Below are 26,734 nucleotides of genomic sequence, written 5' to 3'. Positions count from 1 at the left end.
CTGGGAGGTGATGAGAGGAAGAGGCAAAAGGTTGGAGAAAAAATAATCTGATAGGAGAGTGCATCATGGGAGAAAGGAAAAGAGGAGGGGCACTAGGCAGAGGTGATTGGTAGGTGAGGAGGAGAGGCCACAGTAGCCTAATGGTTAGTGTGACACTATTACAGCTCAGGGTGTCCTGGAATTCAATTCCGGTGCTGTTCTGTATGGTGTCTCTGTACAACCTCCCTCTGGAATGCATGGATTTTCTCCGGGTCCTTCAGTTTCCTCCTGCAGTCCAAAGACGTATCAGTGGGTTAATTCGTTCATTGTAAATTGTTCCGTGATTATGTTTGTTAATTGGGTTTGTTGGGAGGTTGCTGGGGTGGTGTGGCTCAAAGGGCTGGTAGGGCCCACTCCACAGTTGTATCACTAAACAAATAAACAAATAAATAATAAAGTGAGAAGCTAGAGTGGGGAATTGAAGAAGAGGGAAGGGAGAGGGGAAACATTACTGTTATTTGGAGAAATCGATGTTCATGTCAACAGGTTGGAAGCTACCTAGACCAAGTATGAGGTATTGTCCCTCCAACTTGAGAGTGGCCTCATCATGGTAGAAGGGAAGGCCATGGACCGACATGGGAATGAGGATTGGATTTGAAATGGTTGGCCACCGTGATATTCTGCTTTTAGTGGATGGAGCTGAAGTACTTGGCAAGGCGGTCCCCAGTCTAAGTCGAAGTCTCACTAATGTACAGGAGGTAACACCGGCAGACCGGGTACAGTAGGCAACCCCAACAAATTCACATGTGAAATGTTGCCTCACTTGGAAAGTCTGTTTGTGGCCTGAGTGGAGGGGAGGGTCAAGGCGAAAGGAACACTTCTGCCACTTGCAGGGATAAGTGCCAGGAGGGAGATTAGTGGGGAGGGACAAATAGACAAGGGAAGGGTGGAAGGTGCAATCGGGTGTCGGCAGAAAGTGGGTGGGGGGGGGGAAATAAATGTGTTTGGTCATAGGGTCTGTTTGAAGATGGCAGAAGTTACAGAGAATGAGGTATTGGATTTGGTGACTCTTGGAGACTCCATCACTGTTAAGGTGGTGGGAAGATGGGGTGAATGCAGGTGTCTGGGAAATGGAGGAGATGAGGGTGAAGAAAAAGTAAATTTCTGATCTTGGAAGGAACAGATGCAGGGGAGATGAAGAAACTAAGAAAAGGCAATGCCTGGGAAATGAAAGCGATGTGGGCAAAGGTGGCATCAATGGTGGAGGACCATTTTTTGAAGAAGGAGGATATTTCTGATGTCCTGGAAAGGAAATCCTGATTTGGGGAACAGATATGGCAGAGGTGAAGGAACGGAGAAAAAGGAATGAACAAACATGCTGTATTGGGAAGAGATTCAACTTACATGAGAAATTTATGTGTACTGACTAGTTATGTCAGAAGGGAGAAGATAGGATATCAAGGTGACAATGGAGAGATACAACTCCAAAAGTTATTTTGTTGGTGAGTAACATTGAAGATAATTAGTTTGAATATCTGGTTGCAATGAGTCCTACAGATGATGAAGAATCCAGAACATGACTAAGAAATGTCAGGTTGATGCCTCGAGTCACAAAATGGATGCTCAGCACACCAGTGTAACTACAAAATTCACAGTCAAAACAAAGATAGGTGACTTGTTTAAAACTGCCAGATATGTAAGTATATTAAATCAGTTTAAATGTCACCTTTTGAAGGAAGAACTGTAGTGTGTGTAAATCTGGGTGACATTATTCATGTCATTTTTCATCATGTATATTGTGAGAAGAACCTTTGACAAAACTGGTCACACTGCATTTAAGCGCCTTGTGCCTCACAACTTTCAGACTATATTCTCCACAGTGCACACTGTTGGGAGCTAAGAATCCACTGCAGACACATATCTTACGTGTGCCATTTGATTGTAGGTCAACAATCATAAGGCCATATGACGTAGGAGCAGAATTATGCTATTCAGCCCATCAAGTCTGCTTTGCCATTCCATCATGACTGATCCCAGATCCCACTCAACTCCATACACCTGCCTTCTCACCATAACTTTTGATGTCCCAATTGATCATGAAACTATCAACTTATGCCTTAAATAGAGTCAGAATTCAAAACACCAGCAGAGTAACTACTGACTATAGTTAATACATTTTGCATTCTGATGATTCCGTGCACTAAAATGAAAACATACAGTATTTGTGGTTGCTGTTGTCTATTTTCAAGACATTAAAGTGCATTGACCATAGGGAATTAAACAGATGAATAAAATCATATTGCACATTAAAATATTTCCACATGCTCCATTTGACTATGCGAATAGCCGCATCTTTCTAAGATGCCAGAGATTAATTTTAATGACTGAGAATTATTTTTAGATGTACTGGTAATCAGGGCATCTCTAGCTTCTAGATACTTGTGGCAAACTGCTTTGAAGGTTTACTTTAGTCTAGTTTTAAGAAACATCAGAGTAGATATGATCCTGTCAATTAATATAAAATTGACACATTTTGTGAATGGCACAGTGGCACAGCCCACTTCTCCAGTGATCCTGGTTCAATCTTGACCTTAGATGCTGTAAGTGTGAAGGTTACGTTTTCTACCTCTGATTTCATGGGTTCTTGGGTGCTCCAGTTTCCTCCCATATCCCAAAGTCATTGGAGTTGATGAGTTAATTGGTCACGACAAGATGTCTAGTGGCAATTGAGTGAGAGAACCTGGGGAGAGCCAATGAGAATCGAGGGAGCAAAGAGTAATTTATTGGGGTTTAGAGGTTGTCCTGGGATTTGGCATCGACAAGGTGAGTTGAAATGGACCCTTCTATGTCTAATGGAAAAAATATCTGTTTCTTTTGATCCAGCTCAATTGAATTAAAAACTAGCAAGGTGGTGACTCACTATCACCCGCTTTACACTTGCTCAAAGTGAAAAAAAAATATTTTATTTCTGTTTGCCACAGTGAAAGAATCATAGAACACAAGCTATATTCATAGTACAAGGTTTTATTAATAACTAGATTCACATTTAGGTTGAGTGCATAAGATGTTGAAGGCATGGGGTGAAAGATACAAAATGCTTTTCTGAGATTTTTCGAATGGTCCCTTGTGATTCAAGCTCATGTGTATATTTTTACTACTTATTTCAAGTTGCTCGCTGACTGAGGTAAAGCAACATTGTTTCACTGCTGGCTTGCTGCTTATAACTTAGGAAGTCTTTTTTAGCTGCATTTCAAGCTAACTCTGAAATATAGGCAGGTAACTAACAGGTTCATTTTTAACTATTAGTAAAAATAGTTAAAAATAAGTAAGTTTTAGTCCATCAGAAAATTCACAAAAATCACTCTATTTCATTGCTATACTTCCACTATATTGTAATGGATGGCTTCAAAACCATATAAGAATGGTAAGAAGGAATGATTACTAAAAATGGAGAGAGGGGAAACTCGTTCTGCTATTCATTGGAATACATTGGACTACTGAATTTATAAATATTAGAGGAACTTGACTGTATGCTGGGATATCCATTTGTCAGATAATCTTAATCCAAAGCTGGAATGTGCAATAGTGCTATACAGTATATACTTTTCTTCAGTTGTTGGAGATACAATACTTCATTAAGTAAGGGCTAAACAAATTGTACAGGAATATATTCTGACCTAGAAATGCCAGCCAGTCAGGTGAATGATAAATTGCTTTTCTAGATCACCGGGAGCATTTCCTTATGCAGCCCATGTGTTTGAGGACGAACACGAGGAAATCTGCAGATGCTGGAAATTCAAACAACACACACAAAATGCTGGTGGAACACAGCAGGCCAGGCAGCATCTATAGGGAGAAGCACTGTCGACCCTTCGTCTGAGACCCTTTGTCTGAGGACAGGCAGTGTACCTGTGCTGTGTGAACCTCATAATGCCATAACCACACTGACAAAAAATGGATGCAAAATGCCTATGCTGTAGTTGCCGATTCAGGCGATGAGGGTTCACATGCAGTGTAACCTGATGACCACTATGTTTTCTCTGCTCTGTGAAGATAATCAGATGGTATACTGTATTATTAGCACCTGGGTCTCCTTCATTCAGATACTTCAGTTGCATAGGTTCAACAATGAACTACTTTTATCAAACAAGAGTAATTGCACAGAACACAGTGAAGAAAAATTGATTATATACCAGCGTAACAAACATCTGTGAGCTTCCCATCCTATGCACTGCTAATTATGCCTTACACCATCTTCTTCCTAAGACTCCTGATGCATTCATTGTCTTGTTACTCAGGACATGTTAGCCTTCAATCATAAGACTAATAAAATATAACTATGGCATTAAAAACAGAAATGCTTGAAATATTCAGTGTGTCAGAGAGAATCCATGACAAACAAAAGAGTTAACGTTCCAGATTGATGATCTGTAATTGCAATCTGAGTTTGCATTCAAGATTATTGACCTGAAAGATTTACATTGTTTCTCTCTGTTCTAAAGTCACATCATCTGCTAAATTAAAGCATTTCTATTCATATTTCAGATTTCTAGCAGCTGCATTATTTTGATTATATACTAATTATTTAAGGAATTTCATTGACTGGGTTGTGCTTTTCTTACACTCTGTTCTCTGAATAAGCCTCAGTTTCTTAGTAGGACTTGTCACCTAAAGCATTACATTCATTTCTTCCATCTGAGGTATTCAATTCACTTGTTAATGAAATACACAGAAAATAAATGTGATATGTCCCCTTCAAATGAACATTATCCAATGGTAATTCCCTTGCTTTATCATCCTTACATTGTAGCGCCTCATCCAACTTCCATCATTACTCTGGCCTGCTGTTTGGGTTGTATAAGCTAATAGGCTATTCCATTTTGCCCAATGGACACTTTGAAATGTGACCCCAAAACTTCAGCTTTGCTTTTCCAGCATATCACCTTGAGGTCCACTAATGGCTTGACCATTTTAATTTTGCCCTTGTGCATTTCAAACAACATGGCTAAACACTCACCAGTTCATTGACCGTGTCGATGCTAGAAATGGTTGTCGTGATCCATGGTGTGTTTTCTTTTGCCCCATTGTTGCATTTAGTTATCATTAAAACATTGAACTAAGAAGAGTCAAAATGCCTCAAACTCAACACTATTTGGCACTGCATTGGAAATCTCTGTACTGGACTTGCTTTTCAGACTTACTACAGCAGAAGAATGTATCTAAGATTATAGCTAAAACACATTGAAAGGAAAGGCTTCTTCTACACAAAACATCACAAAACTGCATATCACTCATCCCACACCCTGATTTTATTTGTTCAGGACCTCAGCAACCTCCATGCTCTGTTTTGTATTGGAGCAGCATTCTGCAATCTTCATTTCTGTCCAATCAAGGTATCCAGCTAGTTCTATTTATCACCACAATTGCTAACTGACACTTTTGGAATTTACTTCAAGTAGGCACAGTTTAAAAAAAAATCTTACTAACAGAAAGTGGTGCAATAAAGAACTGAATTAAATTAACTTCAGCCTCTTGTTTATACACCTGTGTAGGACAAATCTGTTAAACATGTCCATCTAACATTATTCAATGTGAACAAAATGATTGTGAAATGGTTGTGCAGCGTGTCCACATGTACAATGGGACAACCATCTCTAGCAGCTCCATGATGGTGGAAGGACAGGGAATTAGGTTGTTGAATAGAGTTTTGAATTGCAGGGCAATTCACGGCTATGGTGGAAAAGTGGTTTAGGTGGAGCTGAGCTTACAGTCAGATCCGCAATGATCTTATTTAATTGAGTAGCAGGCTCAATGTGCCAGATCCTGCTGCTCTCTTATGATCTTGAAGTTGGGGAAGAGAGGTGTGGGTGGATGCAGTCCTTTGGTGGACATCAGGTACGGTCTCAGCAATGATCCTATTCAATATCAGAACACACTCTAAAGATGTGTATTGTAGTCTCCCGTATTTTAAGGCCTTTGGACAGTCGCTTCTCCAGAATGCTCTGTTGTATGGAGTGTCTACTCAACTGGCCAGATAACAGAAAATGTTCCACACATTTGCATTTCAATGTTGCAGTTTTTAGGCATAAAATGGTGTAGGATTTTAATGAACGTATTTATAAAACTTCTTGCTCAAATCAGTGGAAGTGATGCCTGCACATTTATAAATTTTCATCAAGTTTGTGTTGGACATCTGAGTAGGACAGAAGTTCTTTCCCTCCTAAATTTTCCACAGACAAGTTGCAAGTGAGCATCAACTTAAAGATCACACAGTTGTGTCTACTCAGACATGAACAAAGCTGTCATTTGTTTTTCAAGTCTTGTCTGACAAAAGCAATTACTGGCTTAAATATCTCTTTGTGCAGGATGAAAATCTCTTTTTATTCATTAGCACGATGTGGGTGTCATTAGCTATGCCAGCATTTATTGCCTAATCCTAAATGCCCCCACTCCGAGAAGTTGCTTGGCCACATGGTGCATATTCCCCTTTGGAATGAAGGAGGATAAGAGGTGACTTCATAGAGGTGAACAATATGATAAGAAGCCTAAATCAAGTAGACTTCTTCCCAGGTTGGAAATGGTGAACACAAGGGGACATAATTTTAAGGTGATTGGAGGAAAATATAGAGTGAATGTGAGAGTTAAGTTTTTTTACGTAGAGAATGGTGGTTGTGTGGAATGCGTTGCTGGGGATGCTGGTAGAGGCCAATACAACAGGGCCATTTAAGATACTCTTTGTGGACCTATGTGAGAGGCAATTTTTAGATTGGCCTTAGGGTAGTTAAAAGTTGGCACAACATTGTTGCCTGAAGGGCCTGTACTGTGCTGTATATGCAGACTGACCAGTTACTCATGGATCCCTGGCACAATTTGTATTTGGATTGCACTTAATTTTAAGCAGTTTTGCCAAAGACTGAAAGAGACAATAATCAATGGTTTGAAATGAATTATTCCAGTTGGAGGAATATGAAGGGGTAATTACACAACTGTGGCCCAGTGGAAAATGTGGTCAGAATCTGAAATGATTGTTTAATCAGTTCCATTTATTTTCCTATGAACCCTGATTGTTTTCTTGTCCTGTTTATTGAGACTTAGAATAATTTTTATTCTGCTTACTACGAACAACAATATTTTCTGCTATTTGATTTCCCATTCACTGGCATAATTAACATTTGAAAGCTATATCATTTCCAATACAACCAGGGCTTTGCATTGCCAGGTTTCAAATAAAACAAGTCCAGCCCTTTCTGTGGCATGTATCTGAGAACCGGAGACCAGAATCTACAGGCATTCACTATGTGTTACATCTTACTTTAAACACGAAGGAGAATTTCCCATCAGGCACATTTCTTTAAAAGTGAAAAAATCAGATGTTGAAGATTCGGAGAAACTTTGAACAAGCTGATCCAGTATTGGTTGAATTGACAATGATCACCTATTAGAGGAAAACATTTTATCCTTCCAGGAAGTACTGCAAGCAACAAAAAAGGCAATTAGGAAGAGGATATACCCCATAAATTGGGACTGAAAATCTGATGTAGCCTCCCAACGATGGAGCGTATGTGGACTGAGATGTAATGATTCTCATAAAGCTGTGCTGTAGTAGACACCAGGATGAGTAGCTGTTGATATAGCTGTTGAATTAAGTCCAGCCACCTTGTTTGCTGGTGAGGCCTTTCACATATTACCTGCTTTCACTGGTTTCTGCTAACCTGTTATTCATGATGGCTAATGCTCCCACCCCTCCTGAGAAACCATTCTGCCTTGTGTTGACACAGACTGTTCGGGGGTAACCATTGGCCGTTTCTGACAGCTGCTTCTGCAGGATGGCAAGTGACACCTTGTTGGATGCAGTCAAGTCTCTCATGGAGATCATTTCCCCAGAAAGCCTCCTGCCCTCCGCATCACTTTCACATGGCCCATCTGTCTCTGACAGGACATGGCTCCTACGGATTCGAGACTGTCCTGGTGTGATCGCGTTGCGGCGTCCAGTGCGCATCTTTCCTCTCCGGCACCTTGGGCAGCAACTACATTCTAGTTTCTTCAGTAGCCAGTTGAGGAACTGCTTGATCACAATGGAGATAACATTGAAGAGGGAGTAGATGCAACACACCCCGAGTAGTATGAATACAAAATTACCAAATCTGTACAATCCCTGATTTGTATAGGCCGCATTCTGGCTGCTGACAAGATCCCCAAAACCAATAGTACTAAACGTGACAAAACAGAAGTACAGTGAGTCGGTGTAATTCCATCCTTCTACTGGTGTGTACATGGCCGAAGCGCAGCAGGAGATTATGACGGCAGCAATGCCAAGGATTAGCATGACGTAGTACACAGATGGCTTCCATCCAGTCAGGCTGGCTGCGTCCATGAGGGTGGATTGCCGGCCAATGATGGGGGGCAGAAGACCTTTGTTCTGCAGCTGCCTCTGGTAACATGCCTTCATGATGAAAGCCAGCAGGGTGATGATGCGCTCGAGAAAGAGGTTGAAAAACAGAATGGTTCCTGAACATCCGAGAAGGCCATAGAATATCAGGAATACTTTTCCTGCCACAGTCGCTGGGGTTGTCATGCCAAAACCTAAAACAACAAAGAAAAAGGGTGGAATTTATGGTTTTCCCATTTGCACCTACAATCCCTTACACAAGTAGAGCAAATTGTTTACCAGATATTCTAGCTCACCAAACACATCTATACAGGCATGCTCTGCATTTATAATGATATTTCTACTTACTAAACAAATGGTGAGAGCCATGATCATGATGAATAGCTGGTCAGTCTTGGGGGTCTCTGAAATGCTAGGATTGACCTGCACCCACCATTTGCGCTGGCAGCTTGTTCCACATTCTCACCACCCTCGGAATGAAGAGGTTCCCCCTCATGTTCCCCTAAAATATTTCAGCTTCCACCCTTAACCATGACCTCTAGTTCTCATCTCTCCCAACTTCAGTTGAGAAAACCTGCTTGCATATACCCTATCAAAACCGCTCATAATTTTGTATAAAATTATCAAATTTCCCCTCGTTGTCCTACAGTTCAGGGAATAAACTCCTAACTTTTCCCTATAAATCAGGTCCTCGAATCCGGACAAGAATGGATGTAGTGGCCATTCCAGATCCAATCAAAGGTGTATTTGTTTTGTCTTGTATGTCTTTATTATGATCAAAAGTCGCTGCTGGATACAAAGAACATAAAGTACTGCGGGACTATCTCATCAGTGAGTTGTTCGATAGTGATGGAGCTGGACTTATTGCTGACTGTTGTTATGTTTGTTGCCTGGACTTGTCATGTATCATTGTGCCAAGCTGGCACATGGTTCAAAAAAAAAGGTGGGAGTAATTGTGTTGGATGTTTTGGTAACCGTAAGGCCCTATTGGACATTGAGACATAGAATACTGTAAGTCTGGTTCATTGGTGAAACCAACAGCTGGGGTGCTGCGTTGCCTTGGTTATGGCAAGGACCAAGTCCAAGCCGTGGGCTCACCTGTGCCAGCCGACCAGAAGAGAAGATGTGGTGGTGGTCTGGGAGACCCTCTGTGGGGCGCTCTAGAATCCGTCATTGGGTTGAGGGCTGGTCCCTCCTGATGGAGCAGCCTTCCCATGTTCATTCAGTGCTGCTCTCCAGTGTTTGCTCAGTAGAAGAACAAGCTGGACTAGGACAACTTACCACCAATTCTACAGTCATGCCACTCAGGGACTTAAGCTACATAATATTTTTTCTTTCTAACTGTATGCTTTTCTGAATTGCGCCCTATGTGCTGTTTATGTTATGTGTTATGTGCAATGTGCTGTGTGCTGTTGGTAATGTGTTTTGCATTTTGCACCTTGGAGGAACAAAGGTCTGCTGTCTCATTTGGCTATATTCATGTATCATACACAAAATGCTGGAAGAACTCAGCAGATCAGGCAGCACCTGTGGAAAGGAATAAACAGTTGACATTTCAGACCTGGACCCTTCATTGACTGAAAAGGAAGGGGGAAGAGGCCAGAATAGTCATGTATAGTTGAATAATAATTAAACTTGAACATCCTTGTAAATTTCCTCTGCACTCTTTCAATGTAATTGATACCTTTCTTGTAGTTAGGTGACTAGAAATGCACATAATACTCCAAACTAGGACTCACCAATGTCTTATAGAAATAAATAAAACCATCTTTGGATTTGAAAGAAGTGACCCAGCTTGAGTGTTGTAATTCTATGATGAATACTAACTCCTGTATTACAGGCTGTCCCTGATTTACGGAATGCCTGACTAATGGACATCTGAACAGCAGAACTAGTTTCATCTCTCTTTGCACTTTGAGTAATTGTTCTTTCTAGTCAATCCAATGTGCTTTTGATCCCACTTATTACAATACTGTGGAGCTGTAGTTATCATATTGAGATATTTTTGTTTACTTTCAATATATTGACAGCTATAAAATGGAACCCACTTGATACACAGTGAGAACCCATTATATCTTACATTTCACAGAGACAAAAACATAGCCCCCTCAATAACCACATCAGGAATCCGCACAACAAACAGTAGAGAGTGAGTAAGATGCAAAGGCACGCAGCTGAAATCAATTTTTCTAGACTCTAGTGTAGATAGAAGGAAACCAGAGTAAACCTCTATCAAATACTGACACTTGTATTACATTGCTCCTTCTCATGTTGATGCATAGTTCGCACTTCCTGATCACCCAGAACTCGTCCCATTTATTGAAAGCATACAGCATTGCTCTGGGATTAAGATGACTGTGGGAGCCCTGATAGACCATTTTTTCAGTGTCATTTATCTACATAGTCATTGATCTTATTTTCTTTGAAGGAATCAGTGGCTGGCTAGAATAGAGGTCAGAAAAGGTCACAAAAGCATGTCACAAATTTGACGAGTTATGGATAGTTATAAACAGGAGTAAATCTACCAGGTTCTATCAGTGGAATTGCTGAATAATTTTCAGTAAAGGTGTTAACTGGTTCAATGCAAAGAGCTTAGTGAGTCTATTGGAACATCACGGCCTATTGAATTTAGAAACAGCAGCATATTTTAGATAACTGCCTCGTTACAAAGGAACAGACAAACAGAAGCATTTTTAAGAATAGTCACTATTAACATATAAGAAGCATGCACCCAATTTGTGCTTAGCAAATTCTCATATGCAGCAGCATGTTAATGACAAAAAATCTGATTTTGTACTGATCAGTGAGGAATAATATTAACCAAATCACAAAGATAACCTAGGAACTCTCCTGTTGCATCCTTTTGACACCAGGGAAAATGGAAGGCAGATCAAAGATCCCCAGGAAGTCCCTGTCTCATCCTTTTTTGATGTTATGGAGAGAGAAGACAGAGATCCCTGTGTTCTCATGGACTAGAGTTTCTAGGACCTGGTCGAGATGTGATAGAATCACGGACCTATTGCCAGCTGTCTGGCTTTTCTTGCAGCTGCTTATTTCCAGGATTCATTTGAAAGTCGTCACCAATATTAGCATTTACTGCCTATTTCTAACAGTCCTTGAGAAGATCTGCTTTCACGAACCACTGGTGATGATATTTACGAGCTCCAAGTGTGAGGTAGGAGCATCCTCTCACTGGTATTCCCAAGAGCCCACTCTTGTTGTACCTTGTAGACCATCGAGCTCATGGGTCTGTACAGGCAGTCTCCAGGTTATAATAGGGTTCTCTTTATTTAATTGGAAACATCTTTAAGAGGCGGTGCCTCAGGAAGACGGAATCTATCGCTAAGGACACTCACCATCTGAGATATTCCCTCTTCTTGTCATTATATCAGAAAGGAAGTACAGGAGCCTGAAGACCTATACTCAAAGATTTAGATTCTGCTCACTCCTCATCAGATTTCTGTATGGTCCATTAACTACCTCATTATTCTTTTTTGTACTATTTATTTTGTATTTTGTGGCATTTTTGTCCTTGCACCAGACTTTTTCTTCTTAAACCCATCAGCCCTGCTGGGCCACAGGCTGCCAACAGCAGCTCACCAGTGCCCTTGGGCCTAGGCTGATGGAAGGTTGATCAGCCCTGTGGCTTCCACCTTCACCACACGATTTCTTGGCAAAGAAATTTCTTTCAGGGATGAGGCCTTTGGAGCTTCTGTTGGCCTTTCTGCAGCTCTGGGTTTTTATGGGATGGGTTTGCTAGTCCCATGCCCAACCTTCTCCTTTTGTAGCCAGGCTTGGGACCGTCCATGGCCAAGTTTTGCACTGGACCCCTGCCACAAAGTGACACATTTTATGATACATGTCTGTGAGAACAAACTTGATTCTGAATATTTAGGAATGTTTATAATCCAATTTTATGAACTGTTCTTGACCCAGATTGTTTGCAAGTCAAGACATGAGTAACACAGTGTGAGGGAGAAGATCACAGAAGCAGGTGCGGAGGGTGAGAGTGTAAGCGTGGATAGTCGGGTCGCCATCTAGTGCCCGTGCCCCAGTGAGTGGGCAAGTGTGTCCACTCAACACTCCCAGCTCTGCTCGGCTTGAGCCAGCCCCGGTCGCTGCTGCTCATGAGCATGTAGTGGGTGGTTGTGTAGAGACGGTGCACAGAAATACCCCTTTCCCACCGGGCAGATGATGATTAAAGCCTGGTGGCAATCAGCAGACCTATCTCCATCCATCCCACCGGTCTCCGATTAATTTGGACTAACGTCCATACGTTAAAGAAGCTGTACAAGACTCATGAAAAAGCCTTTACCAACTGCTTCAGTACATTTTGTAATTGATGGCCCCGCCAGTTAAGGGGCGCAGGTGGTGAATGTTTAAGTTGATTGACGCATTGAGTTGCCTTTAAAGTGACGGGCTCTGCCCTGGAGAGCACCAAGCTTTTCCAATGTTGTTCTCACAATGAACGTTTCAATGAAAAATATGCTCCATGCACTGAACTGAATTTCAGAGTGTGTATTATGCCAAGTAACTGCAATACAGAACCACCATCTCCTTTGCCTCTGATCTTCCTACATGCCTGATACTATGCTTTGTCTCTTCTGACTTCCCATTTCTTGTCTTGCCTCTGCTCTCTTATTACTCTCCACTCTGTTTCTTCTCTCTAGGCGAGATGAATTTGGCAATCTGAGATCTTTTAAAAAATAAGGCCACTGTTAATTGCTGGCTTGAATTGCTAAAAGAAATAGCCTTCAGCAAATCACTTCCCAATCCTTGCCTTATCATTCAACTTGTTCTCCCTCTTTCTGTCATGCTGATTTCCTTATGTTCCACTGGCCATTCTTCTTCCTACCAATCCCTCACTTTCAGGTGATGCCTACCTCTTCCTCCCACCCTCCTTATTCCCCTATTTAATCTTGTCACTCCATTGGTCTGTCTTTCTCTTCTCTCTCTATTCTTCCCTCTTTCCCTCCTCTGGAGGGGATCTACCTAAATATTGAAGGCTTCATTATCTGTAACTACATTTCGATCTCTTTCCCTCAGAGCTTTATCAGTTTTTCTTCACCTTTGTCTTATAGGGATTAAAAAATTAGAAACTGGTTGAAAACCAAAATAAAATGAAAACAGGCTTTCTTTATCTCATCATTCCTCCATTTTTAATTTTAAAACAATTTTGAAAAATTATTGAACATAAAACATGCAATAGATGTGTATTCAGAATACTTCTTTTGCACTCAAAAGGAGAGACAAATTGGTTCTTATTGTTAAAAAAAATCAAGTTCAAGTCTATTGTCATTCAATTGTGTACTAGACAGGTATACTGACAAAGGAAACAACGTTCCTTCAGACCAAGGTGCACAATGCAGTACAGTAACTCACACATGACTTATATAAAGTAATATTACCATAAATAAATTAACAAATAATAAGTTATATCCCAAAAGACTGACATTCAGCATTTACAACACACGTCAAAACGTAAACAGTATAATGCTACTGGTGCTTCATGAGCGATGAGACCTGGGTAGTGGCAGGGAGTTCAGTAGTCTCTGCCATCCAAACAGTTCTTGTCCTAATGTTACGGTACCTCCAGCCTGATGGTGGGGGATCAAAGAGATTGTGGAATGGATTGGACGAATCATTGATAATGTTAAGGGCCCTGTGTATACAGCGTTCCTGATAAATATCCCAGAGGGGTGGAAGAAAGACCCAATGACTCTCTCAGCAGCCCTTGCAATCCTTTATAAGGTCTTGCAGTCAGATGCCTTGCAATTCCCATAACAGACAGCAATACAGCTGGTCAGGACGCTCAGTATGGTGAGGGAAGGGGGGACTGCCTTGCTCACCTCAAACTCCTCAGGAAGTAGAAATGCTGCTGCGCCAAATACGACACAAATTCTACTTTAGGAAAGCTTTTGAAATATTTCCACTTGTTTCTCAAAAGTATTTGAACATAAAATAGTTTGCAAAAAGTGCCGGGATGTAAGGTGGAATATTCCAACAGTACAGTAAATTAGGCACACTGTAGCTACTCAGATTGCATAACTCAATTTAGATTAGATACTTGGTCCGAGGCAGAAGGGAGTAAATCAACTAATCTTCTTGCATGTTATTAGTCTTAGTTTGCTTGGAAGTTGATTTAGCTACATTGTAATGGGGTTAATGATGATTCAGGGATCTTGCCTGTGGTGCAGTCAATAGATTAAGTGGGTGGTAAGAATGCCATTTGTTAACCCAGTCAAAAATCAATAGCAATACATTGCATTCTGTTTAAAAAGTGACGAGGCTAGTCTAGCATTCTGTTCTTCTGCCAGTGGAATGAAAGAAGTAGTATCTCTCTTTTCTGCCTACTCCGGTTTCCAACATCAGCACATGCTCTGTCTGGAAAACGGTAGCAGTTTGCAAGAGTGACGTTCTGTCGGACAGGTTGATAATATAAAGCAGAGAAGAGACCATGCATTAAGAATGGTGCTTCTAATATGGGCAGCACGGTGGTGCTGCAATGATAGAGCATCTCTTCACAGTGCCAGCAAACGGGGTTCAATTCCTGCTGTTGTCTGTAAGGTACATTCTCCCTGTCACATTGTGGGTTTCCTCTGGGTGCTCCAGTTTCTTCCCACATTCCAAAGATGTACAGGTTAGTAGGTTAATTGGTCACATAGGTGTAATTGGGCAGCACAGGCTCGTGGGCCAGAAGGGCCTGTTAATGTGCTGTATCTCTAAATTAAAATTAATTTAAACTTTTGGTAATTTCTTCCCCTTCCCCCTTCTCTCTTTTTTTAATTCCCCATTCCGATTCCACTCTTACGCTTTCCTTCTCCTCACTTGTCCATCACCTCCCTCTGGTGCTCCTCCTCCTTCCCTTTCTCTCATGGACCACTCTCATCTCCTATGAGAGTCCTTCGCATTCAGCCCTTTACCCCTTCCACCTCTCACCTCCTACCAGCTTGGGTCAATTTAATATTAGAGAAAGCATACAGTATACAACCTGAAATTCTTACTTTTCACAGACATCCATGAAACAAGAAACCCCATAGAGTGAATGAGAGAACCACCAGAGCCCCAAAGCTCCTCCTCATCCCTCCCATGCACAAGCAGTGGTAGAAGCATTGACCCTCCTCCCACGTGCTAGCAGAAGCACTAATCTCCCCACCACATCACACCATGCAGGGAAAAGCAAACACCCCCCTCCACCCCCAAGAGAACTTGATTTCCATCAAAAACTACAGTCCATAACCCAGCATCTTGGTACCTCAGGTAGGCTTGCTTTGCCTTTTGAATGAGAGAGAGGTCACTTGTGCTCCTTTTTCTCCCCCCACCTTCTTATTTTTGCAACTTCCTCTTTCCTCTAAGCCCTTATAAAGGGTGTCAGCCCAAAACATCAATTGTTTATTCCTCTCTATAGATATTGCCTGACCTGCTAAGTCCCTCCAGGATTTTGTGTGTGTTCCTCGGGTTTTCCAGCATCTGCAACATGTCTTGTTTTGTGCATTAAGATTGGTGCCCTGTGTCAGGAGTTGAAAGAACCCTTTCTTGTCACCAAGAATGATGTAACAGGTAAACAATGTGCACAGGAATGAATCAGAACTGTCAAAATTCTAACCCTTCACCTCCTTCATTCCCACTTACTCAATTCAATAGGAGGTAGATTCTGCTCACAGGTTTGCCAAGTAGCGCTGTGTAGACTGACAATTCCCTCTATGATAGGCTCGAGCAATGGTTCTTTTGGTCTTTAGACCCTATACATAGAGCAGGGGAGTAATTAGTGATAGGGTCACTCCAATTATTTTGCCTCCTTGATGTGTAGATGGAGGCCAGGGTGAGTTTCAGACATTGACAATGAAGCAGAAAAATAGAGAACAGTTTTTAGACTGTTAGCCTGATTGGTTCTTGTGTTGTCTTGAGAATTTCACACATCATGCTGGAATCGAGTCACTGGAATAATTCTTTCTTTAACTCAAGTCGAGTCTGTGAGAGTACAAGTTCAGGAGTCATGGAAGTGTTAGCCACAATGAGAGTCTCATCCAGTATATCAGTAATCTGGTACGAATGTGCAAAGAGATTATGACATAACATTGAATACAGAACAGAACACAAGATAGGCCCTTCAGGCAATAATGCGCCTAACTAATTAAGATAATTACATCCAATTAAATTAATCTCTTATGTCCACATATCCCTCCAATTGTTGCATGTTCGTGTATCTATCCAATTCTTGGATGTCCCTATTGTATTTGCCTCCACTACCACACCTAGTAGTGCATTCCAGGCAACACACGAAAAATACTGGAAGAGTCAGCAGGTCACACAGAATCCAAATAGCCAATTCACATGGATCCCGTGCATCTTAATCTTTTGGATGAAGGACTGTGCCAATCGCTTTACTAACATTCAAGTAAACATCTACTGCTCCAGCCTCATCTATCGTTTTCACCACCCCATCAAAAAATTGAATCAAGCCAAGTTGAACTGTCCTTAATTAGGTTGGACTTTGCCAAATGCTTATAAATCCTATCCCTAAGAATCCTCTCCCATAGCTTCCCTACTGATGTGAGATTACTGGTCTGTAATTCCCAGGATTATCCCTATTTCCAAATGAACAACTTTAGCTACTCCCTTGTCCTCCAGGACTCACCTGTAGCAAACGACAGCAGAAGGATCTTGGTCAATGCCCCAACAATTTCAGCTCTTGCCTCTCAATAAACTGGGATATATCCCACCAGCCCTCGAGACTTACTGAACTTAACGTTCTTCAGGAGACCCAACACTACCTTTTTCTTTATCTCAAAATGCATATTAGCATGCTCCACACTTATCTTTCTATCGACCATTTCCTTCTCCTTGGTGAATATCAACACAAAGTATTTAATTGTACCTGATCTTCATACACACTTCCTTCATCAGCAAATAATCTGCGGGAAGAATTCAATGGGTTGAGCACACCTGCAGGAGAAAAAGAATTGTCCACATTTTTGGTCAAAATCCTGCAACAGGACCTAATCATGTGTCCTCATGCAAGGTCTGAGATGAAACTTTAACATTTCCTTTCCTCCCACAGATGCTGCTCAACCTAACAAGTTCTACATGCAGAATGTTTGTTGCTCCAGATTCCAGCATCTGCGGTCTCCTGTGTTCCCTTCTTTATCCTTAAGTAGTCCTACCATCTCTCAAATTATCCTCTTGGTCTTGATGCATGTGTAGAATGTCTTGGGTCACATATGTCACATCAATTGCTAGATTAGCTTTATTTGTCACATGTATTTCGAAACATCAAAATATAGAATGAAATGTGGCACGTTCATCAATAACCAAAACAGTCCGAGATGAGCTGGACTCCAGCTTGATACATTATTAATTTGAAACACATGAAACTTCAAAAACATATGTGCCTGGGAGCAATGCTCTTTGACCCAAGTGGGAAAGTTTGCTTCTGTGAGCTTCACCAGCTGTTCACATGTACACCCAGTCTGAATGAGCTGTGTCACAGACACACAATCTCATTCTGCATTGGTCACTTACCATCTTTTATTGATTCTGTTTCACATACATATTTATACTGCTACCCATGTTATTATACAGTAATAGTGCCAGTGGCATGATACTGTCTTATATAAACATGCACCTCTCTCCTCTCTCTTTATGCCAACCTGTCAATCTTCAGGCCATGCCACTCAGGGACTTGTGCAAATATTTTATGACTATATGTAATGGACTGCAAGTATACATACTCTGTGACTCGTAGTACTAGTGCGTTTGCACATTGTCCCCAGAGGAACAATGGTTTTGTTTAGCTGTATACATGTGTATAGTTTAAAGTCAATAAACTTAAACTTGAAATTGAATTTGTAATGAGGTCTAGTTTCAATAAACAGTGACTAATTCCAATCAACACTTTGGAAGTCAATCAGTTAGAAGCCTGGTTGCAATTGGTGATACTCACAATAGACATCAATCCTGCTGCTGCAAACTGATCCTGCAGTGTGAGTTTATCACATGGTGTTATTTCCATCATTGAAGGAAAAGCTTTACCCCAAATTAATTAATCTCAACGACTGTGGAAGCAAAAAAAAACTGCATGGTTTCATTGGTCTTGGAGGAGTTCTTGCTTCTAATGACTAACTGGTGACACGATTAGAAAAATCTATATATGAGAACCTAAAGTGTGAACATGATTGATTTTAGCTGGCCTAGCTGTATGGTAAAGTAGCATTCTAAACTTCATATTGTGTGTTCCTCAGTAGAATTATCACAAAAGATTAGGCGAAGAACCCCTGGGTGGATGTGGGTGGGTAAAAGGATTAGAATGTGGAAAAAAGGTTCAGATCAGTCAATTTGATATATTATGCAATTCTGTTTCAGGATTCAATTTGATTATTAAAATAAAAACTCCTTTACTCCCCTCACCCTCTCATCTCACACTCAACTAAACCAGAAACTAAAATTAGACCTTCTAATTCACTTGTGAATGCCTTGGCTTCATCAGTAATTTCTGTATTCAGTGTCAGCCTGTGCTATATATCAGTGATACTAATCAAGTTTCAGTTATTCCTTCAGGCCATCTCTAAGTTTTATTGATGCGTATCAATAAAAAATATTCTCTGTGTAATTTTATAATGGAGAGTTACATCAGCATAACAATGCACTGAAATAACTTTATTAAAGTTATATATTATTATCCAATGGCAGGCACTTCGACTTGTCACTTTGCAATAACTGATTTACATCTGTGAAACAACGCTTCAAGCATTTTGCACAGATGTGAATTTTTAGCATCCTTATTAATGTGTGTTTCATTATAGTCTTTAATATTTCAAATGTATTTGTAAACAAAAAGGCTAACATTAGATACACAATATGAAGGCAACAGTTGTGAGACCCGAAATACTGAGTGAATGGAGGTCACTGGAAGGTCAGTGAAGCAAAAAAGAAGCAAGTCCCTTCTCCCATTGGTATCTCAGGAGCATTTGGCTGAGGCAAAATCAAGGAGTGATCCAGAAACACCTCACAGACCAGCCATGTTGCAGTCAGTTGTGATGCAGACAGCTACAGCCTAAAGACAGGCTTCAATGTTCAGGTTCAAGAGCAGTGGGGGAGCCACCTTAACCTAACCTGCAGGTACAAAAGCACAGGCCACCTACATTGCTCTGTAGGCTTTGCAGAGGTAAAACATTGCTGTATTTTCCCAGCTCAGGGTTTTAAGTTATTTATGCAAGCAAGATGGAAACTACAAAATATGCTTCACACCTCCTTTCACCTTCCATAACCTACCCTTCACACTAGTGCTATTCGCCATGCTTACTGAGCTGTTACATTTCAAGTGTACTCTCCGCCCTCTCGAGCATCCACTACTTTCTACTTCCACTTACATTCACACTCTTCTCCCACTCCTGTTACCCGTACTCCTCTCCTCCCTCTGCACCAGCTGTAGAGAGGAGTTGAGGCACAGTGGGTTGGGATCAAGAGTAGGCATGTAGTAGACCAGACCTGAGTGAGGTATAGGATCGAGGTGAGCAGTAGCACTGGGTTCAGTAATGCAGGATGGATGCGGAATGGGATCAGTGACGAGGGATGGACTGGGATCAGTGACGAGGGATGGACTGGGATCAGGAACGGGGGACGGACTGGGATCAGGAACGGGGGACGGACTGGGATCAGGAACGGGGGACGGACTGGATTCAGGAACGCGGGACGGACTGGGATCAGTGACGAGGGACGGACTTGGATCAGGAACAAGGGATGGACTGGGAACAGGACCGTGGGATGGACTGGATTCAGGAACAGGGAATGGACTGGGATTAATAAAGAGGGACGGACTGGGATCAGTGATGAGGGACGGACTGGGAACAGGAACGAGGGATGGAGCGGAATCAGGAAAGCAGGATGGACTGGGTTCAGGAACGAGGGATGGATTGGGATCAGTGATAAGGGATGGACTGGGATCAGGAACGAGAGATGGACTGGGTTCAGGAATGAGGGATGGAATGGGATCAGTAATGAGGAATGAATATGGTTGGGATCATAATGAGAGATGGATGTGGGATGGGTTCAGTTTTGAGGGATGGACTAGGATAAGTAATTATGGAAAGTCTGGGATCAGTTATGGGGGATGAACTGGGCTCAGTAATGAGAGATGGACATGGGATGGGATTGCTAATGAAAGATGGATGTGGACTGAGAAAGTAATGAAGAATGGATTGGGTTCAGTATTGAAGAATGAATCAGTGTAAAATGTTAATTATGGAAACAAATTACCGAGCTTTTCTAAGTCCAGTCTGGGCAGGGATAGATGACAGTGTGGGCTCTGGACTGTGCTTGACTTCCTTTGAAAAGGATTAGTAAAAGATTTGCCTTCTGGCTTTGCCTGCTTGGTCTCATGCTGGTGCTTTTAACATTTGGTCAGTAGCAACAGCACTTTGAGAGGAAGCCAAGAATGTCATTAACAAATTGATTCACAGCAATCAACAGTCCAGCACAGTCAGACCTCATATACACCACCTCAGTCCACAGTCCTGAAGTCACTTCAATCCATTAACAGGCACAACTGGAACTTTTCACAGCCAGCTACCTCATTATTTATCTGATGCTTAGATTTTCTAAAAAGGGATTGAGAGGAGAGCATAAAGCTGCAATAAATAAATAAACAAACACCAAATAGCAATGTGTGAATTCGAGTTGGCTGTTCAAGTATTGATTACAAGATGGTCATTTGTTTATACGGGAAGCTATACTGAAAAGCAACATAAATTAGGTGAAAATGTACATATAATATCTGAAACAAGTTATACCAGAGAATGGAGGTGTCAAATTTAAACGAAAACATCCAAACAAAATGCTGTTAAAACACGAGAAAGTCTACAAATGCCGGAAATCCAAAGCAACACACACAAAATGCTGGAGGAACTCAGCAGGTCAGGAAAGGCTGAGACCCTTCTTCAAGACTGAGAGGAAAGAGGCTATTTTTAACTCTTTTTTGCTTTTGTGGTAGTCTATAGTGTGAATATTTTTCAGGAGCAGTTTGTTAAGTGAAATATTTCTGAAACCAGCTACTCTAAAACTCTCCAGCAATAATTGTTAAGGTATTATGTTTAAAGAAGTAACTGATTATGCTCTACGATTCTTATACAATTATAAATTTATAAGGTATCTCTTGTATTTTACCTATTGGTGCATCACAAACAGAACCAGGGAAAGAAATGGTTAAAGAAGGGGAGATTAAGAGATACTGAAAATTTGGCTGAAGCAAGGATTGTTGTGAAGGCTAGTAAAGAGATGGGGGAGAAGGAAAAAGATAGAGGGAGAGAAAATTTGTTATATAGAAGCTGTTTAAATTTGAAGATTCCGTGAACATGTCTAACAGGAAATGCAGTGACTGCCATCTTGGAAAGAGATTTGCATGCATGCATTTTGTGCTTGACAGCATGTGAGGAGCTAAAAAACTCGATGCCAATCAACTAATGGTACTGATTCAACACCGGCAGCTTTGGACATCAAGTACTCCTGTCCTCATACAGATTAAGACATATTCAACCCATGAAAGGCCCTATCCCCAGTCTGCCTGTGTTAATGAAATTATCACAGGCTGATGCAGGATATTTGCTGCATTATTTCTTTTAGTTATGGTGCAACCCTATGTGATCAGAGGTTTCTTATTCCTATCTAAAATTTGAATGTACTACGGAGAACAGCCTGGTTGATAGGTTTGGAGGATACCAGTCCTCTTCACTGAAGAGGCCATGTCTATAATCTGTCAGTTGCTGCAACCTTCAAACAAGGCAAAGGTTGCACTGTGCATGGATTACAAAGTAAGAATGAATATATGTGCCTCTGGATACCTTCTGACCGTGGCTGAAGATAGAAGCATTACACTGGGGCATAAGTGGGATCACTGAGGCTTTCCCTGCTTCACCTCCTTCTGTCTTACCAGGGGAAGTGAGCCAGGGATTTCTCAGGTTGTGGCTTTGCTGTGTGTACATCTCATTCACCTGAACTCTGCCATTTCCCAGAATCAAAATAGATCCTGCTCCCTGGTCAATTTGGGGTAAAGTGTACGGGAAATTCATCTCAATCAAGGCAAACTGAAACAAACTCATTTGATCATTAAACCTTCCATTTACCTTTGCCTGAAACATGGCCAGCTCTCAGCTGAAAAACAATCATTTCAGCATTTACTCCATGTTAGAGGCATTCCCATGGGAATATTACTCTCTTAAGGTTGTTATAACTGGGGGGAGGGGGTGTAGTAGGGATAAGCTCCCACTACCTATTAAATGCTCCCAATGGAGTGTATCTCAAATAGTCTCTGACAATCAAGTTCAGCTCTTGGCCGTCACACATGGCTTGGCTACTAAGCCTGGCAGAACCATTTCTACTGCCAGAAGTAAAGGCATGCTACTGGCAACTTAAACCAGTGGTTTTGGGCAGATGGGACTCATCAGCCGTGGTTGGCAGCTGACCTGGGAGAAGGGAAGAGTCTGGTCTTGAACCTCCACTGCCTTGTGGCTATACTCACTCATGGGGAAGGCTTCATGGGTAAACCCCAAGGAAAAGTCCACAACTGAGTCCCCAAGGCATCATACATTGAGTTAAACAGACTACAACTCCAGAAATGCTGCTGGTGCCAAACTTCACTGGCCTCTCCCGTTCCTTTGGATTCATCAGCTGCGTGGAGAGGAGCAGCCTGCTGTATAGGCAACAGCTTGCTCTCCACATTGTACTGCCCCGGCTTCCTCAACAAAGATGCAACATCCTCAACGGAGGCCTTAATTATTTCAGAGAGGAGGCCCCTCTGCTGCCGTTGAACCTAGCCATGACCTCATACAAGTTAATTCCTCCTTAAATTAATTTTATTGGAACTCATCATCAACAGGAAAACATTTTTTTGAAAATATACCCTCAAAGTTGTATAAAGGTCAATCAGATTGGCCCCACATCTAGGACACAAGAGATTCTGCAGATACCGGAAATCTTGAGCAGCACACACAAGATGCTGGGTGTCTCAGCAAATGAAGTAGCATCTACGGAGCGGAATAAACCCTCCATGCTTCACGCTAAGAGTTTTGGCCCAAAATGTCAAACTCTTTATTCCCCTGCATAGCTGCTGCCTCACTTGCTGAGTTCCTCCAGCACTCTGTCTGTGTCCTCAAATCTTACTGCTCTAAAATAAAGAGATTGAGCCTCTTGTAGTCAGTCTTGACAATTAGGATGCCTTATAATGGGTCGGGTAACCATCACCTTTAACATCACCACCTATGTGAGGGCACTAAAGCAGAACATGGTTTTTCCAAGTAGGACGTTTATCAAAGTATGTTAAAAGGATAAAGTAGTATTTCACTGTGAATACTTTGCAATGTACTCCGCACTTTGACACCATTCATTGCTCATGTTTCTTTGGAGAATCACATCAGAAGGTTCAGATTTTTCTTTTTCCACCTTCTCACTGAGCTGGACATATATCCTCTCAATATGAATTGCACTACACTCTCCTAAATTACACATCATTTATCAGTCATGAGCTTAATCTCAGCAAGACAGCTTGTTTCTGAAATCACTGAACATCACTTATAACTTCAGCAGAATAACAGCAACAACTACTGAGCTCATAATTATTTGCAGAGGTGTCTATTCATAGAGTAATGGAGCAAGACAGCAGAGAAACAACATGCCCTTTGGCTCAACCCATCTATGCCAACCAAGGTGCCCACATAAACTGGCCTGCATTCTTCTAAACCTCTGCTATCTATATACTTATCCACGTGACTTTTAAATGTCATTGTTACACTTGCCTCAACTATTTCCTCTGGATCTTCATTTACTTCCCCCTTATTTGGCTCAGTTAATGATAACACTCTAGAAGTAATAAACTGGAAGATTAAAGCCACTTGGTTAATCACAGTATAATCAGAAATCCTCCAGTAATACTTTAGTTTTCTGCCTTTCTACATGTAGCCTGATTCTGAGCCACTGAGGTGAACTGGAGAATGAGAAAGGGACAGGATTTTTAGTTCAGGTAATGGTGTACATGCTTGGATGGAATGAAATCAATTACAGACCAGTTAATGGTATGCTATTTATACTCTCTGAATCAAACAACAGCAGGAGGATCTCCATTGTTGTCAACTAGTTTTGAATCAATATGCAATCAAAAAGATAACTAACTTGGACAATCACATATCTGAAAATGTTGTCGCGATATATTTTTATCGGGCGGGAAAACCCATTCTTGGAAGGAATATGAATTTTCCATTAAAGTTCCAATTTCCTTCTATGACTCCTAATCTATTGAGGAGGTATTGAAGGCATACTCCATTCAGTGAATCTACATCTTCCAAAGGTGCAAAGGAATTGAGGCTTTAGTGTAGTTACCATCTGGAATAACAAGTAACTATTTTGACAAACTGTATGCAGATGATAACCAACTAAAGACTCAAAGCATATCTAATTGACAGCCCGCAGAGCTGGTCTCGTTAAGAGGAATTCTCTATACTCTCTCCCTGGGGTTGTGAGTGAATAAGTACACTCCAGCCCTGCTTGTGGCAATTTTCATCATCCATAGCTGTGAAATTTTATCTTGCAGATTCTCCTGTGCTATTTTTTTTCCAGTTTTCTGGAAAGTATTCCTCTATTTTTGCATGTTTCCACTTTTTAAGATGTTGTTCTAGGCTTTAAAAGTAAACAGAAAATTGTTGGCTATACCTTTCCTCCTGCTAAAATCTGCTCATCTGAACAAAAGCAAAATCGGGAGATTTTGGCCACAGCAGGGAAGAACTGGGAGTCAGCCCCCACCTTGCATGCTATTTGCGTCTCCCTGCACGCAGATATAGGTGGACTAATACAGTCGTTTTTCCTTATGAAGCCATTGCAGTGTTGCAGCAGCTGTCACACAGCAGTGGGCATGTCTCACGACAAAGACTTCCTCTGACTAACATCCATGGCAGCGGCAAAGTTACTATGCAGCCACAACACCAGATCACCAGGTTAGTTGTCTGTTGACATCACACTTCCGTGCATAATTTCCACTCGCAGCTAATCTTGCAATTCCTTTAAACCCAGCATATTTCCATCCTCGTCATGGCCCAGCATGACCAAAACATTTCTCTGATAACAAACTCTCTTAAAGTCATGGGCATTGCTGTTTGGGCAGCAATAATTGAATATTACTAATTACCCCAAATAAACTGACTTGTGTCATTTCGGTGGCAAAGAAAGCCTGTGGGGCTAGAGTCATTTATAAACCAAAGTAGTAAGGATGGCAAACTTCTTAAGGACAAAAGTAACAATCTAATAGCTTCATGGTCACAATTACTGAAAGTATCTTTTTAATTGAGATCCATTTAATTACCTGAATTTAAATTACATAGCTACCCTGTGATGCACCATCAATAACTCTCGGAGATGTGAGGCGAGATAGGCTTTTATTAGCTGGAAGAGAGCATGTCAGCAGCAAGAGACCTTCACACAACATCCTGGAGACTGAGGGAGGGGCAGTGCCCCCAATCGCCTTTATACGGGGGTCTGTGGGAGGAGCCACAGGAGCAGTCAGCGGGGGGGGGGGGGGGGCGTGTCCAGACAGGTATATGTAGTTCACCACATTCACCCCCCCCTTTGTTTTAAAAGAGAGTCCCCATGGGGCGAAGTTTCTTACAAGTATTTTTACAGGTTAAGTCTATCAGGTGGTCGAATCTGTTGCTGCAATCTACTGGGTAATGAGCTGACACCTCAAGTCAGGCCAGAACCAGCGCAACCACCGTCTCCGGTGCCGGTGGCGATTGCACCAGGGACGGTGGTTGTGCTGGTTCTGGCCCGACTTGAGGTGTCAGCCCATTATGCGTCAGTGATCATTCATGCGTGTGTGAGGCGCCCGGTATGGGAGTGTCATGAGGAGTCTGTGTAGGGCTTGGTGTGTGCGGTGTCAGGTGGATATACACCTCGGTGGGTACAGGGTTCATAGTTACCGTGGAGTGTTCGGGGTAGCGGTCTGCTGCTCCTGCGGGCGTCAGGTCGCAGACGGAGACCGTGTCCTCCCGCCCATCAGGTAAGACCACGTAGGCATACTGGGGGTTTGCATGTAGTAGGTGAACCCTCTCGACCAGCGGGGAGTATTTATTGCTCCTCGCATGTTTCCGGAGCAGCACTGGCCCTGGGGATGTCAGCCAAGCTGGTAGGGTGGTCCCAGTGGCAGACTTCCTGGGAAAAGAAAAGAGGCACTCATGAGGGGTGGCATTGATGGACGTACATAACAGGGAGCGGATGGAGTGGAGTGCCTCGGGGAGGACCTCCTGCCAGTGAGAGACTGGCAACCCCTTTGACTTAAGGGCTAAAAGTGTGGCCTTCCACACCGTGGCATTCTCCCTCTCCACCTGTCCA

General features: G+C 41.9%; 1 protein-coding gene across 1 annotated transcript in view; it reads right to left on the bottom strand.

Annotated features, from left to right (window-relative positions):
• Positions 1–7,051: 7,051 nt before the first annotated feature.
• Positions 7,052–26,734, bottom strand: part of LOC132402465 (potassium channel subfamily K member 12-like) — an 84,220-nt gene continuing 64,537 nt past the window's right edge. The window contains exon 2 of the mRNA XM_059985319.1: positions 7,052–8,562. Coding sequence (XP_059841302.1) covers positions 7,664–8,562 — 899 coding nt within the window. The 3' untranslated portion in view covers positions 7,052–7,663. The remainder of the gene's footprint in view (positions 8,563–26,734) is intronic.

The sequence above is a fragment of the Hypanus sabinus genome, chromosome 12 (assembly GCF_030144855.1).
Source record: "Hypanus sabinus isolate sHypSab1 chromosome 12, sHypSab1.hap1, whole genome shotgun sequence".
In the NCBI taxonomy this organism is placed as follows: Eukaryota; Metazoa; Chordata; class Chondrichthyes; order Myliobatiformes; family Dasyatidae; genus Hypanus; species Hypanus sabinus.
The sequence above is the reverse complement of the archived record's forward strand: the minus strand, read 5'-3'. Positions and strand labels throughout refer to the sequence as shown.